The sequence below is a fragment of the Diceros bicornis genome, chromosome 9, assembly GCF_020826845.1.
Source record: "Diceros bicornis minor isolate mBicDic1 chromosome 9, mDicBic1.mat.cur, whole genome shotgun sequence".
In the NCBI taxonomy this organism is placed as follows: Eukaryota; Metazoa; Chordata; class Mammalia; order Perissodactyla; family Rhinocerotidae; genus Diceros; species Diceros bicornis.
This window is the reverse complement of record NC_080748.1, coordinates 15,051,360-15,071,136: the sequence shown is the minus strand read 5'-3', so window position 1 is coordinate 15,071,136 and position 19,777 is coordinate 15,051,360. Positions and strand designations below refer to the sequence as shown.

General features: G+C 38.6%; 1 protein-coding gene across 5 annotated transcripts in view; it reads right to left on the bottom strand.

Annotated features, from left to right (window-relative positions):
* Window positions 1-19,777, bottom strand: part of FRY (FRY microtubule binding protein) — a 314,584-nt gene that overhangs the window by 69,861 nt on the left and 224,946 nt on the right. For all 5 annotated transcript variants that reach the window (XM_058547971.1, XM_058547972.1, XM_058547974.1 and 2 more), the window contains exons 30-36: window positions 17,912-18,011; window positions 16,755-16,926; window positions 11,011-11,267; window positions 10,376-10,522; window positions 9,080-9,248; window positions 8,024-8,114; window positions 2,720-2,802 (exon numbers count right to left, since the gene is read on the bottom strand). In XM_058547971.1, coding sequence (XP_058403954.1) covers window positions 2,720-2,802; window positions 8,024-8,114; window positions 9,080-9,248; window positions 10,376-10,522; window positions 11,011-11,267; window positions 16,755-16,926; window positions 17,912-18,011 — 1,019 coding nt within the window. The remainder of the gene's footprint in view (window positions 1-2,719; window positions 2,803-8,023; window positions 8,115-9,079; window positions 9,249-10,375; window positions 10,523-11,010; window positions 11,268-16,754; window positions 16,927-17,911; window positions 18,012-19,777) is intronic.

Here is a 19,777-nt window from a genome sequence, read left to right as displayed (position 1 = left end):
CTATCCAGTTTAACTAGTTGTATCCTTATTTTGGGGTTAGACACATTAGCATACGGTCTTGGAAAATAATTCAGATATTTTAAGTAGTTTTGAAAAAAAAGCCTACATAATATTGTAGAAAGCTACTTTATAGACTAGATCTAAATCAGTTTTATTGTCCAGTTTACTCAAGGTGGTATAGTTTTTTTTAATAGAAAATACACTTAAGAGGCTGCACACAATCCTTCCTTTAGGATAAACCCAAACTATGAAGCACTGGGCCACTAGGTCTCTCCTTATCGCTTCTTACTCTTCCCACTCCTGCTGATCCCCTCAGGAATTTAGGGAGGAAATAACTGCCCTTAACATGTAACAGACACCCGGACATAATGTTTTGGAATTGAGCCTACTAACCTTTGCTTCTCTCATGGCATAGGCTATATCTATCATTGTGTGGCTAGAACCAAAAATACATCATGAAGGACCCAGTTACCAAAGTCCTGAGGGTATTCGTGCCCTGTTAGACATGCTTCTTCCTCCAAGGCAGCCAAATCAAGTCCTATTACTTGAACACCTAGAAAAGGATCTTAGCATGTATTTTATGGACCTTCTGTGATGAGGATCTGTCTGAGTAGCTGATTTCATTTTCTCTTATAATGAGTAATTTAAAATACAGTCATGCACTGCATAACGACGTTTTGGTCAACAATGGACTGCGTATACGATGGTGGTCCCATAAGATTAGTAACATATAGCCTATGTGTAGTAGGCTATACCATCTAGGTTTGTAAAAGTACACTCTAGGATGTTTGCACAATGACAAAATCACCTAATGATGCATTCCTCAGAATGTATCCCTGTCGTTAAGCGACACATGACTGTATAATCTCTCAGTGCCCAAACTATATGCTGTGAACTCGTAACTTCTTTGGCTAATAATGGTAGTCATGTAAAGGATACTACTGACACATGACTCAATCGAATTAAAATTCTGTACTAAAATTTTCCCATTAAAATGCTGTTCATACTGGTACAACAAATTTATAAACATTTCTAGGTAAAATAGAGGCCATAATGATAATATTAGATTTCTTTTTCTGTCTTATCTGAATTCACAATAGTTTTTTTTCTCTTTATAAATACTTCTATAACTTTATTTTTCTTTTTGTTCATAAAGTCAGTGATCTGAATTTATATAATAATATAATTATCTCGTTTTATTATAACTATCTTGTGAAATTCACTATTTTAATATGTATAAGGAATATGAGGTTTTAATACCAGAGGGCTCTAAAGATATGTTTTCAAAATGATTGTTGGTTTATTTATTATAGTGTTTCTACCAAATCTATGACCTGTATCCAGAACAAAGAGATACTCTTTAAAGGAATCAACTGGCAAAGGACAGCAATATTCCTAATGTAAAATCCACAGTCCTAGAATGTTATGTTTTGTTATGCCTGTCACATTCTGGGGGAGTCAGGATTTGACTGCTTAACGTTTTCATGATTCAATTTTTCTGTCCTCAAATTTTGGGTTACAAAATATTTCATAGTAACCAGACTTTTCTTGAACCAACAACTCTCCATTTCTCAGCTACTACTCCTCTCATCTGTAAAATCTGGTCCCACCTAGAATTAATGGTCCATGCTCCTCAGATTCAACTGTTTGTTTAGATGGTACAGACCCTTGATGGGGTACAGAAAAGAGGGAAAATACAAATAGCTTTATTTTACTCATACTGACAGTTCTAGTAAGAAGTTTCATAGGAACATAGCTGAAACTTAACCTAACAGAGTATGATGATTATATATGGATTTTAGACATTCCTTCCATTGGTATTTTGAATGGTGGAGAATTGCCTATCTATGCATTAAGAATAGAGTAAAGGCAGCTGAAATGTGGTGTCATTAGAGCTACTTAGCTCCTACCTCACTCTGCACATTTCCCTTAAAAACAAAACAATTTAAAACAACAGCTACAAAGGCCCTATGCACTGACTTACAAAATGAACCTAACTCATGAAATATCATATTTACGATTTCCACCAAAACAGACAAATAAATTCCACCAGATAGTTTAATGATTTCCTAAGCATACCTAAATGTCACTGAGAGTGTTCTTTAGTTCCAGAATTTTTGTAATTTGTAACCAAGTAATACCCTTTACCTGCTCAGTATCTACAGAAGCTGTCTAGGTCTTAAACAAAATCAATAAATGCATTGACCTTTTTGGTCTTCCCAACTTCCCAAGGTACAAAGAAATTTTGGTGACAACTGTATCTCCCATTTTAGCAAGGTTTTCCCTTGGCTACTGAGACTATGCCATTGAGAGATTCAATGTGAAAACAGACCGTATCCTGGGTGAGCTGATTCACAAAGCTTAAAGGTTAAATCCACTCCCAAGATAGGTAGAAAAATTGAACTGCAACATTTGTCTTCTAATGGGACAATTTCTTACTAGCCTTCCCCCAACTGCATCACCAAGGAAAAATGCCAAGAATATAAAATATGGGTTGGAGTAGTAGTTTGTATTTTTATAATTTTGATTAGCCCACTGCTTGACTTCTTTTTACTTTTAAGATCCTGACTCTATGCTCATCTGCATTGTTGGATTAAATGGTTACTTAATATTTTGGGGCCCCTTTATAGTAATTAGAACAACAACAATCAAAATACTCATTTCCCATTCTCCACCCATTTGCATTCCATCTGAGTTCCCACAGCCTGTGGGTACTCACTTTTATCCTCATCATACGATCCTCCGGAGCTATTGCTGTATCTTGACTCTAGGCGAGTGTGGGCTCTGATGACATTACTAAACCTTTAAACACAAGAACAACTGTCATGAGATACTGACATGTGAGTGTATGTGCTGTTAACTCATAAACACATACTATTATTTAGTGGTTGATTTTTTGGCAGCTAGTTCCAATGATGCTTTTCCTAAAGGAATACTGTAAAAAGTGTACCCTAAACATTTCTTTTTTCCTTGAGAGGGCCAGTGGTCACTCTCGCTCATAAGCACACATTCAAACCTTAAAAAGATAAACCTTTTAAGGCTAATATTTGAATTGAACCAGAAAATTATAACATTTGATTGGAAAGAAAACGGCCATGAAACTGAATAATATAAATTCCTTATTCACATGGTAGCCTGGCATATGGCAGGTGATCAATAAAGAATTGCTGAAAGATTGAACATGTGAAAGTAAATAAAACAGGAAATACACAAAAATAGTTTCATAACAAATCCTGGACTTTACCAGCTTTCAAGTTTCCCTTAAAATGATCTGAGGGTTTTCAGGAAAAGGTACTAGTTGGGGTGTAATATAACCAGAGGGGGTCTTTCTGTCTGGTCTATCTTGTGGCTTAAGAAGTATTAATAATAAAAAAAGTTGAAGTATAGTAACTTCACACAAATTATTTCATTTAATCCCACTCACTCATCTTTGAGATATGCATTATTTACTTTACAAATGAGGGAACAGGCTGAGTGAGGTTAAACAACTTGTCCAGTGTCAACCAGAGGAGAGTGGCCGTGCAGGGATGCCTTTAGTGCCATGCTTCCTCCAAGCAGGCAGAACACGGGATTTTAGGACTGTGCTCTCACTCACTGGCTCTGTGACCTTAGCCAAGTCCTTTACCTCCTTAGGGACCCTGTTTCCACACCTGCCAAAAAGGAATAATAATAATACTTCACCATTTATTTTGTTGGGGTTGTGGGAATCAAAAGAAATGATGCAAGAATGTTTCCAAAACTGTGAGACTCCATCCAACTATATAGTTTTAATTATTATACTTCTACCTTGGATTTCTAGAATACCTTTTCACTTCAGGGCACCACAGACTTTCAAATTAATAGTATTTGAATATCATCCAAAGACCTATATAAGGTAGGGCAAGGGAAGTGTGGGTGATATGGTATGTCTATACTTATTTTATATTAATGATACAAAGCAGGTTTTATCAACTTAACATTTTCAGCCAAAGCAAAGAATTAAGGCTATCTAGAAATATCTGGAAAACTCAAGCCAAAGTAGGTGTGTGGCCCCTACATTACTGACTGGGTGTACTGCCCTAATTGACAGTAGATCAACACTATTTCTCTCTGGATCATTGGAAAATGCAGGGCTACAGCTGTCTTCACCAGTGTATGGGGAAAGAGTGATGCTTCAGGAAAAAGTACTGGATGTGCCATTAAGATGCCTACCTTGTCCCAGGTGTGTAACCTTGGAACACTGCATCAGTGATTTGGATTTGCCGAATACAGAAATGTATTGACTATAATGACTATAAAGACTATAATGACTTTGGTTTTATTCAGCAGCTTTTTTTTTTCTCCTGACACAGCCATCTTTTCCCCAGTAATTTTCTATTTCAAACATTCTTCATTGTCATATCTTTTGAACTATTACTTTGTGAATCCATAAAACAGAACATTGAGGACATCTGCTTAGTTTCATAGAAATCAGGCCATGAAATCGTCTAAATCAGACTGGTACTTATGAAATTGAAAAAGTGACAAACGTATTACCTTCTGAAGAATTCTTTAATCATATTTATGCTGATAAATGCAAAGTTATAAAGACAGCATATGCAGAGCCCAGACATCATTCAGCAAGGAACAAAAACAGGGTGATGAAAGAATTCCACATCTGGAGACTTCCACAGGACAGAGAGCTTCGCAGCACTCCTAGCTACTCAAGAATTGTGACATATGTTGGTTTTGCAATCATGCTCTGGAGGGCCCAGGCAGGGAAGAATTATAGAATGGATGGCAATTCTTTTCTTTTCCTTTTTGAGTCAGATCTAAAGGAGTGTTAGGTAGAGTTTATGAGGCCAAGACGAAATGGACTGTTCTTATTCTTATTCTGGAGAAGATCAAAATCACAGTGCGGTGAAGTGTATGCTTGGCAAAGAAAAAGTAAAAAATGACTCCCAAGAGTAAAATCTGTCATTTCCTTTTGCTTTCTTGGGTTGAAGAAAATAATTTTGGGTCTGGGCCCTGGAGGAATTTCAAGGATTAAGTAGACTGAATAGTCTTTTTAACATCAAAAGCACATGTCTTAAGAAATATATCATGAAAATGGCTCTGATAAGAGAAAAACTAGTAGGATGAAATGTTTCCCTAAATTTTATCTTGCTGATTTAGCTCAAATTAATACTTGGGCAACTTTCTGTAGATTACTAATCTCTATCCCTGTATCAACATAGATCACCAGAAACTTATATAGCTGAAGTTTATTGCTTTTAGTTCCCTATGAAAAATCCTTTCATGGAACTACAAATTTATAAAATAGGCTTTTATTAAGGGTTGATTTATTGAAAATACTTACAGAGTTTGTTTCTGCATATTTTAGAAACTGCTATAAACTGTTCTTTTAATAAAAATATGTGTTCACTTTGTTGTTTAATTAAAAAACTACATGATAAATCCTTCTCAGAGTTTAGGGGTACTTTCTGTTAATAGCTTCTGATGAATCTTTTTTTTGACACATTGAAAGTTATAAAATTTGTTATATTTTTCTTTTTAACTTTGGCTGTTGAGGAACTCAAGGTTAGGTTAATATTAACTGTTAGTATTTTTCCTTAGTCAGGACTTTGAGACAACTATCTTACTATCCTCTTAGCTTGGCTCTTATTCTTTTACTCTTGTTTTAATGGTTCTTTTACTATAAGCTATCTGAATTTTTTGTCAGTAATTATGGCATTATTAAATATTTCTGAATTACATCAAAGAACTACTAATCTAGTTGTAAAGAACATGGCGTCAGGGCTGCTGCTTTGCACAACTCCATGGCGCCCCCTGGAGCCCAAAAATGTATTCTAGTAACTGGTACCCCCAGGAGTTGTGTCACACAGTATCCTGGTCAGTATTTCTGACCAATTATTTCTGTAGACTCTTTCTCTACAAGGATTGTAAAGAACAGAGTAAATAACTGTCTTCTGTTATGGGGTTTTTGAGAGGCAGGGAGAAAGGGGGGCTAGATGGTGTTTGGACAGCTTATCTACCTCTAGGGCTGTGATGTTTCTCCAATTTTCATTCACATACTGAAAAAACATTTAAAAAATGCCTACTATGTGCAGCACAGTAGGCTAATCATTGAGGATAGAAATATGTATAAGAGATATATGGTCTGCTTTTAAAGAATTAAAAACTATAAATCAACATGGCAGGATCTACAAGGAAGGAAGGGTGATAAGTAGATTGAAGAGAAAAATGGTATTTTAGGCTGAGGGCACAGTCTACTTTCATAGAAAAGAGAATATATTAGAGAAATAGTGTAGGTGGAGGATAGCATCAATGGAAGAGTGATACTGTTTGGGATAGAATATTCATATAGGTATGATCATATATACATAAACAGGATCAATCAATCTATCTATAGACAGATATAGTGGGTAGGAAAGAATCAGAAGTGTAAGACTATGTATTAAAAATGTGGGTATATAACTGCGTCAGGCTTTCCAATGGCCAGCAGGATGCAGTGAGAGAGGAGGAAAGCAAGAACTAAACAAAAGAGCCTTTCTGAAAGATGCTCTCTGGTCTCGATATTATAGAGATAACTGGCTTCTTCATTTCAAGGGCCACCACTAGCCACTTAGGCAGGACACTCAGAACTCTGGTCCTGAAGGGGTCTTGGTAGTGAGATGTTACTATATAGAAATGTATCACCTTCCTACCCTAAATAAAGTTAAAATGGAAAATTCAGACTAGACAATAAATGGTAAAGAATGTTATACTCCAGCCAGAAGGTAGAAATCTCTTCAGAGAAATAATGTGATTTTTTTTTTTTTTTACCATGAGGGAGTTTTCGAAAGAAGGTACTAGCAAATATAGATTTAAAAAATAACATGTTAATTAATAATCTTGAACTGTCACTGATGTATGGAGAATGAAAACCTTTATCCATTTCTGAGAAAGGAAGAAAGGCCTTTATTAGAGAACTATAAAGGACAAGGTCTGTAATTCATGATCTACTGGGTTTGGACTTTTCAGTCAGAAGGAAGCTCATATGGATGAGCATCTGCCTAAAGGCAGTGCAGCAACCCAATAACAAATGTATTGAGGACTTTGATAAGTCCCTGATCTAGAGAATGAGCCTTCAGAACTCGAGAGGCAGTCAACCCGATGTCAGAGAACCTTCCACCTGTACCCCCTGCCACATTCTCGGGCACAGGATGAAATCTTGAGGACACTCACGAAGCATCCAGGGGCATTATACGCTAAATGAATTATTTTCATTATTTGATCCATTAAATTTTCTTCAGTATGAATTTGTGAGTATCTCATCCTTGTTACTAATTTTTTAAGTGAAAGAGCTCTCCATTACTTTTCACGAGAAAATGCTCAGCCTAAGGAGTTTTCAACACCATGAGAATCATCCTGATTTTTATTTTTTAAGTTGAGTTCTGTTTATCTCTTTTGGTTTGTCTCTCTGCTCTTCACAATCAACTGCAGGAAATAGTGATCCAGATTTTATACACTTCTGAGTAGTTCTTAGGCAATGGGAAGGCAGACATGTGGGGAAGAGAAATATTATCATTAAAGAGCTGATGGGGATGGAATTGAGACTTCTTTCAGCAGACGATGACGGTGTTCTTGGTTACCCAAGATGTGACAAAGTAAAGGTAAAGTGAGAATTGTTGTTTCATCGATCTCACCTCAAGACAACTACTCTGTCTCTAAGAAATTAGCCAACAATCAGATTAGAAAATTTCACATGGAAATTCCCTCTAATTCCAAATGGTCTGTGCCTGCTAGCAGAACAACTAGTGATTTTTATTAAGTCCTGGGTTACGTGGGATTCAGCCACCAGAACAACATCCCTCTTAATCTTTCTCTTCTCTGGCTTTGCTCAGGAAGAAACGGTTATCTTTAGGGATATACAGAGCAGAGTCGGAAAGTCAATCTGTGTTTCTAAAAACAAAGGATTTGTGTATGTATGAGATTTATGAAACCCCACACACTTTTACTGATGCCTTTGCATAGGCTATTGCTGAAAGTTATACTGGATATTAAGCCAAATTTGTGTACCAACCTCTCATCAGATTCTTTCAATATCTTGCTCTCCTCAGCGTCTGGGAAACTGTCCTGGCCAGCAACCACCGTGTTGCTGCTGGAGGTGGTTCCTGTAGATGGGATTAGAAGACACTTAGAAAAAAATGCACGTGGAGGGGTCAAGCTCAAGTTTCAAGTAATTCCAGGAAAGGATTTCCTGTAAAATCTCATGTTTGAAAGATTCCTTACATCTTCTGCACAATCTCAGACATTCTAAACAAGCTTCCAAGCCCACACCATTGAAATGGGAGAATCCCAGACATCTGTCATGGTCAAACCACATTCCTTAATTCTCTTATAAAGCGAGGCTACAACATTCTTGAAACCCTTTCTTCCTGGCCACTTAGCAATGGGTTTATTTACAGTGGCCGGCCCTGCTCTTAGCTGCTTTAGCATTTCTGGGTCCAGGAGTTATTAAACTAATGTTAGTGAAGCAAGTCCAAGTACCTAGAGCTTCTGAGCCCCAGACTACTGCTTCTCCACAAGAATACTGCTCTGGCAGCAGGGTGCAGGGCAAATCGAGGGCATAAGAGACTTGAGGAGGAGAGAAATTTGAAGGCAGCTACAATGTTAGGTAAATCGAAGGGAAGCCAGCTTCAAGGAATTTGAGGAGGATAGTATATATTTCACAAAATGATGCTGAGAGGCCAATTTATTGAAAGTGATAATACCATTGGGGAGCATTTTAGTCAACTCTGGGAGAATATTAGCCAAGAGAATCCCATAGATACAGGAAGGAGGGTCTACTAATGAGATTCCTAAGTGACTGCAGTGTCCTGCCTGGGATCAGCCTAAAGTAAAAAGCTCTGTGGCATATGAGTACTGGGCCACTGATTGTTGGTTATCTTTACAACATCATTTCATTAATCTGACAATGCCCTAAGAGTCTCAGCTATTCTTAAGCCATCTCTTAAATGACTGTATATGCAGGCATAACAAAAAGTAACAAACACATACTCATATGCTTTCAGTGCTCTACATAAAAGAAAATCCAGAGATCCATGACAAAGTGACTACCTAGTTGCCTTTTCCCTACCGGAGGCTGCTGCGGAGGCCTTGCTGCTGGCTGCGAAGCGGTAGAAGGGTGGGTTGTCACAGTGTTGGACGATGGGGTTCACCGGCTCTGTCTGCTGTAGCTCAAAGAGAAGCTCTTCCATAGTTTGAATGGTGTTATTACGGCACAGATATATTGCCACCTTTTTAATCTGAGAAGAAAAACAGAACACAGGGATATTTTCCAGACTCTTGTCCACAAGAATGCTAGGCTGTCGACAGCAAAGATGGTAACCCATGCATTTCAATGAATGCGTCATCCCCCAGGAGCTACCATCCTAATAGCTCATCTTCGTTCTCTCTCAGGAGGAACCAAGCATTTGGATTAAAATTCACCTCTTTTCACATGCATGTCTGATAGTGTGTGTTTCCTGATGGCTGAGTTTATGAGTTACTTTTGGGGCACATGAATTCTATCTAAACTGAAAACTTGCCATCCAAGGTCTTATCTTGAGAAGGAATTTTATTTATACAAACCATGGGAAAAAAAAACTGCTAGCTATTTTTGTTTAAAAAGGAATCTAATCCCCTGCTATTCTCTTCTCCCCTAGAAACAAATGAATTTTAGCTGTATGGTTTTAAATTTTAAAAATAACTGGATTAAAGCTCTGTATTACTGTAGCCCTCGTAGACAAACCTGAGGCATGGAAGCTGCAATGAGGCTTATGTGGCTTGAAACAGCAAGCGGGCATAAAATCTCTCAGGAGAACCACCAGCACACAAATGCCAATTGAGTGAGAGTTTTAAAAATGCTGCCGTTTTGTTGATCATATCACCTTTAAATACAAATACTAAATATCGGGCATCTCAGAAGGATTTCTCTCTGCTTACTTCTCTCTTCTAATACCTAAATTTGAAGAGAAAAACCTAAATATTCTGCATTTTTATTCTGTCTTAAGAGCATCAAGATGCAAACATGAAACATTTTTATTAGTAATAATACAATGCTTTACTAGTTTCTCTTACATAATGGGTCTGATGTTTATAGCAGGTAGTTTTCAGTACCTGTTAGAAAAATATCCATGCCTTAATTCATAGGTTTTCTGTCCAAAGGCTTGGAAAGGGAGTGACAGAGGTGTCGCTATGACATTGTAGCCTGCTTCTCAGGGGCAGGAGGGAGCTTATATGTAATAGCTAGACGAGCTCACAGGAGATCAGCGTGACTGATAAAATTTGACATCTCTATTTCACTCGGAGCAAAGAGCACATTCTGACTTGCAGATTGCAAATGGAACCACCAGCAGGAATGACGACTCCTGAAGGTCCGAGGGACACTTACATAGGGCAAGAGAAGTGTGTCACTGCTAACCCCACACAGGCTGATCAGGAACTGCAAGGTGATCCTCAGATTGTTGCTCCATTTCTCGTTGTTGGCTAAAGCATTCCAAGCATTTTCCATTTCTGGGCCAGGAACTTCATCTCCGTACTATAGCAAACAAAATAAAAACCGGATCAGGAGACATGTGGGAAAAATGTAAGGATGCAAAATATTTGGTTAAAAGTCATTTTAAGGGTCACAGCCATCTCAAAATCGTAAGAAGGAGGAAATGTGGCCGTTCATCAGAAAGATAACCATTTTTTAGCAATTTATAGTGCACAAATCAGTAATGAACAATACTTACTCATATGATTTTAAAATGTTAGACTTCTTATTTTTATTTTTCTTATATTTTAAATTGTGGTAAAATACACATAACATAAAGTTTACCATCTTAATTATTTTTAAGTGTACAGTTCAGTGGCATTAAGTACATTCACACTGTTGTGCGACCATCCCCACTGTCCACGCCCTATTCATGTGATTTTTAATGATAAACGCCCCTTTCCCTGGGTTTGCAGCACAGGGTGTGATTAACCCAGGGTTTTCTCGGATGATGGAGCCGTGCTGTTGAGACTTGTTTCCTCTGAGTTTACCTTGGCCGTCATGTACATGAGATTATTCAGGACCAGTGATGTAGCTTCCGGGGAGCCCCAGCCATTCCCTTTCAGCCCATGAGCTGCGGTCACTTCTCCTTCCCGGTCTTTGACGTCATCCTCCGGGCTGCTGGGGCTTGACCCTGGGAGGAGGAGCCTGCTGTCCACCAGCTCGATGTTGTGCAGCCAGGGCAGCAGATAGGTGAGCATGATCTGACGCCCATTGGGGTGCGTCGTGGGGAATCGCTGGCTTACCTCTAAAGAGAATGGCAGTGACGAAGAGCGATGTTATCAAAAGAAGCTAAAATATTAACACCAACTGACAGATTGAATACTGCCTTCTGTTTACAAAGACTTTTCATATACAGCAGCCCCCAAGGCCACAACATCTTAACACTGAGGCTTGCCCCCAAGCCTCTCCACATCTGGTGCTCTGGGGAGGCAAGGGAGAGAACACAGCAGGAGAGTACAGGCTTGGGAAAAGTGGAGCGAGGTGGAAGGCCTTATGGGTTCAAATCCGCTGCTAGTGGAAGAGGCACATTAGAGTGGAAAAAACAAGGGACTCGGACTCGAGATGGACATGTAATTAGATCCTAGTTCCTCACATACTAGCTGCATGAGACTCTGGGCGAGCTATTTAACCTCTCTGTTCCTCAGTTTCCTCATCTGTAAAATGGGGCCCATAGGGTCCCACAATGGGCTATTGTGAGGATTAAAAGATATCATAATGTATATAATATGCTCAGCACAGTGCCTTTCATCCAGCAGGCTCTTAATAAACAGTGGTTAGGATTATTATAACAATGACTATTATCTTTCCACTACACCAATATTTTACAGAGTATCTTCCATGAACTATTAGCTATTAAAAAGTGAGATGTGATGGGGGCCGGCCCCATGGCATAGTGGTCAAGTTTGCGGACTCTGCTTCGGCGGCCTGGGGTTTGCAGGTTCGGATCCCAGGCGTGGACCTACGCACCACTCATCAAGCCATGCTGTGGTGGCATCCCACATACAAAATAGAGAAAGACGGGCACAGATGTTAGCTCAGGGCTAATCTTCCTCAGTAAATAGAGGAAAACTGGCAACAGATGTTAGCTCAGGGCCAATCTTTCTCACCAAAAAAAAAAAAAAATTGAGATCTGAACCTCTTGGAAGAACAAACCCAGTGTGTGGACTCACGTTCATGTTGTTTACTTGAAAACTGCCAATTATGTGGAAGGTGCGTGCTCAGTGCTGTACCTTGTCTTATGAAATAAATGAACCAAAAGAGTAAAACTATATGTCCAGCCCAGTCACTTCACCATTACTTTCTCTGCTAGCATTTTTGCATTGTTTCACTGCTGGCAGCATTTAATTTCATAATCTGAATAACCTTTCTGTAGAAATGAAAGCACAGGTTTTATGTGTATGCTGCAAGCTCTAAGTAATCTCTTATTTCTAGTATCTAGAGAAGGAACTGTTTTATCCTGGGGGACATTAGAGAGCTTGGTCTGATGCAGTGTGGCATGTAATCTCCCTCAGCTGATGACTGCTAAACCATAGAACAACATGGATGCCAGGAATTACAACACGATAATCCACTGGATCCCTGAAACAGTAGCTTTAATTGATTTGGCCCTTTTCCTAAAATTACAATTACAATTTTCTTATTTTGAAGAATAAGAATATATTTAACACTGTGCCACAATAATCAGACAATGTTAAGCTGTTATATTTCACATGGGTCAAAATTTCAAAATTTACTTAATTTCTAAACTTTATGGATGTTATGACTGATATTATGAACGTTTATGAGACATATTTAGATCCTGATAAAATCAGGACATTCATATATTCCAACATACTGGGCCCTTTCTAGGTGTGAGCCACTGTGCCAGGCACTGTGGAGACAGCGAAGACAAAAGATTCAGTTCCTGCCCCTGAGGAGGAGGCTCTGAGACTCTGGGGCAAGGTAGGAAGTGACAAATGACACAAGAGAGGCACAAACAGAGTGCTTTAGGGATTTGGTGGAGGAAAAGGACTTCTGGCTACAAAGATTGGGGGCACTTTTATGGCACAAGAACTATTTAAACTCCACTAGAAAGGATCAGGACATCGGAGAGGAATAAACCTTTCCAATCAGAGGGAGAACCGCTATTAAGAATATCTGTCATCTTTTAACAGTGGTATAAAAATCTATAGACTTTTGTAGCAATGATCACTACTAACATATTACATAATTTGCTTATTTATGATGTTTATTACTCCTTTTCTGTCAGACATAAGTCCAAGAGGGTAGGGATGTCTGTCTGAGGTATCCCAGGCACTAGATCAGGGCCTGGATTGTAGAGGCATTTTCGAAGGGAAAAGAGAAAAAAAATGCCAGACATCCCTCCATTCACCCCTCCAGAAACAAATTAAATAAAATGTGAGACGATGTCAGTGGGATGCTATATACATTTCCCGGCTCCTTTGGGAAGGACTTGAACAACTTGCCTGGCTACCTATAAGGAATTAAGTCATCTGAAATTATAGGCAATAAAAATCTCACCTTAGGGGTTTTAATAGTAAAGGCAGTAAAAATAAGAGCTAGGAATCTATTATCCTTATTTTTCCACATTATTTTTAAAAAGTTATTCCTCATAAATCAAAATAGCCAAAAGGTCAATTGTTGAAAAAACCTTAGGTTGAACCTGCTTGCAACTCATTATATGAGCTTCTTTTCTTGTTAAATTTGCTGTTCTATCTATCTCCTCTCTCCCAACTGTCAGCCTCTCCCGCTTACTAGCTTCTCCCTCTTAGCTAATAAATATGCTCAAATCTCACTCACATCCTCTGCATCCCACTGTAGCTCTATCTTCTCTTTTTTTCCTTCTTTCTCAGCCAAGCCACTGAGATCTGGCTTCTGCTGCTACTTCTCCATGGAAACTATTGACAATTACCAGTGAATTACAAAATCCAGGGAGTAATTTTTAGACCTTATCTTCTGGGATCTCTCTACTCCATTGAAGGCTGTGGACTGCTCACTCCCTCCACTTAAATCCTTTTTTCTCAAGGGTTTCCAGGAAACCCACCTTTTAGGTGTTCTCTGTCCTCTATGAACATGCCTCCATTCCCTCTCTGTTCCCTCACTCTTCCTTGGCCCAGTCCTCAAAAGTTGGGCATCCAGGTTCTTTCTTTCGCTCTGTGCTTTCTCCATTCATGATCTCACCTGTTCTCTTGGTTCTAGCCCCTTCCATTCCATGAGTCACTAGTGCTGACTCTGATCTGTCTATACTACATGGGGAGGTCTGACAGATGTCTACATGCCATATGCCAAGCAGAGCTCATGATCTCTGCCTCGCCCTAAACCTCCTTTTCTCCCTGATATGGCACCAGGCACTCTCTTCTGTGCACTCTGCCCAGTAGCTCGACTCTGGTCTCTCCTCTCCACTCTCACTGGGCTGTCTTGGTTCAGGCCTTCATAATTTCCTCCTTGGACTACTGTCATCCTTTTCAACTGGTCTCCTTTAGACTGGATGTTCTCTAATCCATCCTCCACACCACAGCCAGTCTTTCTAAAATGCATTCTGATCGTCACCCTCTCATCTTGTTTGAAACTGATCAGTGGCTTTAAAAACCCAAGCAGCTTGCCTGGATGTCCTCCTTGTTCACAGGCCACTGAAGGAGTTTCAAGGAGCACATATAGAAGATTGTTAGCCTGCAGATTCCTTAGGGTACAATACAAGGCCTTCCAAGATTTGACTTCTGCCTCTGTCTGTCCATGGCTACCTCTAGCTTTTCCCCTTCCCTGCATGTTATGTTAGCCAAACTGACCACTATATAATCTGTCAAATGCATCATGCTATTTTATACCTCTAAGCCAATGCATATGCTATTTCCTTGGTCTGTAATGCCTATTTCCTTGCCAACTGTAATGTCAACTACTTGTCTGTTTTGCAAATTTCTACTCTTCTTTCAAACTGCAGTTCAAACATCAACTTCTCTGGATGATACTCCTGGCCCAATAATTGATTACTCCCTCATCCTCCGTCTCAGACACAGAATGTGCTTTTTTTAATTGCATCTGCTGCACTGTATCATAATCATATGATTGCATATCTTTCTTTATCACTAGACTATGAACCTTTGATGGGAGAGACTGTTTTATTCACCTCTGTATTCCTAGGACCCAAGCACAGTGCCTGGTATACACTCAAATCTCAGTTGAAGTGAATAAAAAAAAATTTTAGTTTTCCAAGAAGAGAATTAATTTATCAAAAAGGCTTTTCTTGAGTCCCTCCACTGTTTCAGGCACTATGCAAAGATGTGACTAATGCTGCCTCAGATAGATGGAAAAGTTTTCACAGTAGAAGTAGATTTTAAGTTAGATCTTAAGGAAGATTGGGAGTTAGGGAGAGGGGGAGAAGGGCTATTTCCAGCAGAGGGAACAGCATGTACAGAAGCAAGGATTTACAAAAGGCCTGGCATGCTGGTAAAAGATTGAGATTGGAGTAGAGGGTTCTTGGATGAAAAGGTGGAAAGCAGGTTTGGAAAAGGAGGCTTTTTATAGGTTGAAGGAGTTCCAGTTTTATAGCACTGGCTTTGCAGGAAGACATCTAGATTTAATTCTGGCTTGGCTGCTTCCTAGTTAGATGGTCTTGAGCAAATTATTTAACATCTCTAAGCCCTAGTTTTTCATCTGTAAAATAGGGAGGATGATTAGAGTGGTGCTGGTGGTGGTAGTGTAATTCCATGCCAGGACTGGGCTAACCGACTGATTTTCATTAGCTCATTTTAATCCTCACACTCTGTGAGGTAGTTTTTATTGCAGATAAGGGAACAGTTTAGAGGTTCTGTGACTTGCCCAAGGTCAAACAGCTAGTGAATGGCAAGGCCAGGGATGAACCCAGGCTGCCAGACTCCAGAGCCTCATTTCTTACCACTACACTGCTCATGGGGTTGTCAAGATTAAATGATAAACGAAATGTATCTAAAGGGCCTAGCATAGAGCCTGGCTCATATCGAGCACTCAATAAATGGAAGCTGTTATTTTTAGGACAATTGGGCAGAGAAGTTTGAGTTGAGAAGTGCTGGATGTATTTGGTTTTGCATAGTGGATGGATTGTAGTGTGGAAGATGGCAGTAGGGGATGTGAGAGGCAGGGGTGGGATGAGGGGGACTGATGAGGATCTGGACTAAGGCATTGGTGATGTAGATGGAAAAGGAGGATGAGTTAAGAGAACAAAGTCGCCTCTTAACAAGGTGTTATGGGAGCTTAGGCAGGAAGTTAACTGACAAATGTAATTCTTGAAAAATGGATTTTCACAAAAATTATTCACAAAGATTACTTATAAAGATGTACCCCAAATCAAACTCTCAACAACTTATACATGTAGCAACATACAAGCTACAAACCACCATCATCATCACCACCAAAAAACAACTTGCAGCAATTATATGTATTAGAAATTATACCACCCATATTTAATTTCTTTGGGAAATTTTACATATATAATATATGTAGAAGTATTATGATTAATCTAAGCGTCTTCACATTCGTCCTATGTTTATTTATACCTACATTGTTTTAGATAAACACTTTTTTTTATATTTAAAGATATTCTAGAATTTACTTCTATACGTAATTGGACTTAGCCCAAAACAATTTTGATCTACAAATTTAGCACCAATAATTTTGACTCTAAAATTGCACTAGAATTTAAAAAGATTACATAGAGCAGAAATGATCACATATATCATCATTAACTACTGCATGGTACCTGAGAAGAGTGGGAGAGTGAGCTCAGGGTACATCCTGGCCAGTTCGCATGACAAGAGGGCTAGTGACATACTGTAGAGGGGTGGCAATGGGCCGTGTGTTCCATAGAGAATACTGCCAGGTCGCTGTTCAGCTACTTTCTTGGAGTATACAAAGAGCTTTGCTTCAAGGATCTATAAAGAGGTAGGAATGTAAGAAACGGTATGAAAAACCATTGGCTGGCTATCTCAGGAGTACAAGAGCCCCCCCTTATCTGTGGGGCATACGTTCCAAGACCCCCAGTGGATGCTTGAAATCCTGGATAGTACCGAATCCTATATATACTATGTTTTTTCCTATACATACATATCTGTGGTAAACTTTAATTTATAAATTAGGCACAGTAAGACATTAACAATAATAACTAATATTAAAATAGAACAATTATAACAATATGCTGCAGTAAAGTGACTGCAGATCCTAGCAACCTCTGCATATGATTTTTTTTCATTCCTTATTAAGTTGAGAACTGAATTCATCTTTTCACTTAAAGGAAGCACTTTACAACTTTTCTTTTGCATATCCAAACTGCCAGCATCACTACCCTTGCACTTTCATGTCATTATTAAGTAAAATAAGGGTTACTTGAACAGAAGCACTGTGATACTGCGACAGTTGATCTGATAACCGAGATGGCTATGAAGTGACTAACAGGAGGGTAATGTATACAGCTGGATATGCTGAACAAAGGGATGATTCATGTCCTGGGTGGGATGGAGCAGGACAGCATGAGATTTCATCATGCTACTCAGAACGTCATGCAATTTGAAACTTATAAATTATTTCTGGAATTTTCCATTTGATATTTTCAGACTGTGATTGACTACAGGTAACGGAAACCGTGGAAAGCAAAACCATGGATAAGGGGGGACTACTGTATTTATACTTAATAAACGTTTGTAATAACAAAACTAATGAATGCATATTTTAATATAGTATTAAAGGTAAAGCATCAGTTAATTCCTATGTTTACAAGATTATGTAATTGTTTGCTCACTCTTCATATCCACTAGTGATATGCAGAAATAAATAAATGCATATCAATAAACAGCAATCCAGTGATCAACTACCATTTCTATTTTCTGTGCTCAAGTTTCTATGTAAGTACATGATACGTGCCTGCATGAGCTGCATGGAGATTTCATAAATCTCTCTGTTGGTGTCAGAGGCCTTGAATAGAACAAGGTTTAACAATGTCACTATGTCGAAGGGATAGTTCCTAAAAAAAATAAACAGCATAGTTTATAAGACAGCCTAGTAATCTTGATAAACCATTACCTCTCAGAATTCTAAATGGCACACTGACCTCAGTCATACTTACTAATGATGACATTCCCATGCCCATTTGGCCATTGTTTCTCCCTCAATCTTTTGCTATTTATTAGTAGATAAAGGGAAATAGCTCTGTTTTTGTTTAAAACTGAATATTGTCGCACCAGGATAAACGAACACAAAAAATCTTTCTAATGCAAATAGATTTTAATGAAAACCAAATACAAGTGGAAAGGACAGAAGACTATATGTCTAAATTTCTCAATATCTCACAATATTTTCATTCAATCCATCTAAATTTATTAAGCACCAAACATATACCAGGAACAATTGCAAATTACTGATGATACTAAGTAAGTCTGGTCCTTCCCCTAAGGGAGACTTACAGCATAGTTAAGGAGACAAACTACACAGTCTAGTTATGCTGATGGCTCTGATGGGTGTATCCACAGCATGCTACAGAATCCTGACCAGGGACACCTACATCAGACTTGGGGTTAGGGAAGGCTTTTCCAAGGAGGAAACAAGTAAACTGAGCCTTGAAGCACAAGGAGACATTAGCCAGGCCATTGATGGGGTAGTATGGGGACTGTTCTAGACAGAGAGAACAGCATTTTGAAAGATTCTAAGAATGCAACAGCAAGATACCTTCTGTAAAAGGAAAGAATCTCTATGTAGCAGACTGAGTGAAAGAAATAAATAGAGGAACAGAAGGAGATGGGGATTGGGTGGTATGTGGGTTCAGAAGATGACCAGTCTATGGACTTCATCCTGAAAGTTATGGAGATCCGACAGGATTTGCAGTAGGGGAGTAATGTTCGATTCTGAAAGATCACTCTGACTGCTGTTCAGAGAATGGATCGTAGAGGGGTCAATATTGGAAGCTGTTATAACACAGAAAGGAGGGGACAGAAAGGAGGGGATGAATCTGAAAAACACTAAAGAGAAAATCAGCAGGATGTGGTAACTGATTGTATGTGTGGGATGGGAGCTAGGGGAGAGTAGGAACACAGGGAATGGGTTATGTGGCAATTAGCAGTATAATCAAATGGAATATGTAGATTAAATCCATTTTTTTCCTTGCTATGTAATACTATTTAAAGACGATTTCTTTTTTGTATGTATTTTCTTAATCTATAGTGGAAAAGAGGTCATAAATAGAAAATTCCTGGTGAGATAAACAATTAGTGAACGGTGTATATGTAGATACATATTTATTTTGATATTTATTTTGAGGCAAACTTCAGAAAGCAAAAGACAGGTTGGAGGTGAAAAAACATAGTGTTTTTCCTGTGGGTTACTTTTTTTGATTGTATATAATTACATTGTCTAAGAAGTTCTGTTTTAGAAGAATCACCCTTCCAGAAAGGCATAATCCTACTATGAATCTGTGCCCATCTTACAGCAAGTTTGGTGAGAGATTATAGTGAGAACACAAAAAAAGATTGTTTTTTACTTTTTATTTTTGATATTAATCAAATATAATTTAATTTTTTATGATACTAGTAATACGTGAATACAATATTCTTTTAAAAGATTCAAGCAACACATAAGGCCGGAGGATCTACTCTGAAGATGGTTCACTCGCTGGGATGGCAAGTTGGTGCTGGCTGTAGGTAGGTGTATAGAATAAAATGTGGAAGTGCTCTATTTCCTTTCTCTCCCCCAACGTTAGAGGCTACCACCTTTTTCTAAATAAATATATAAATATGT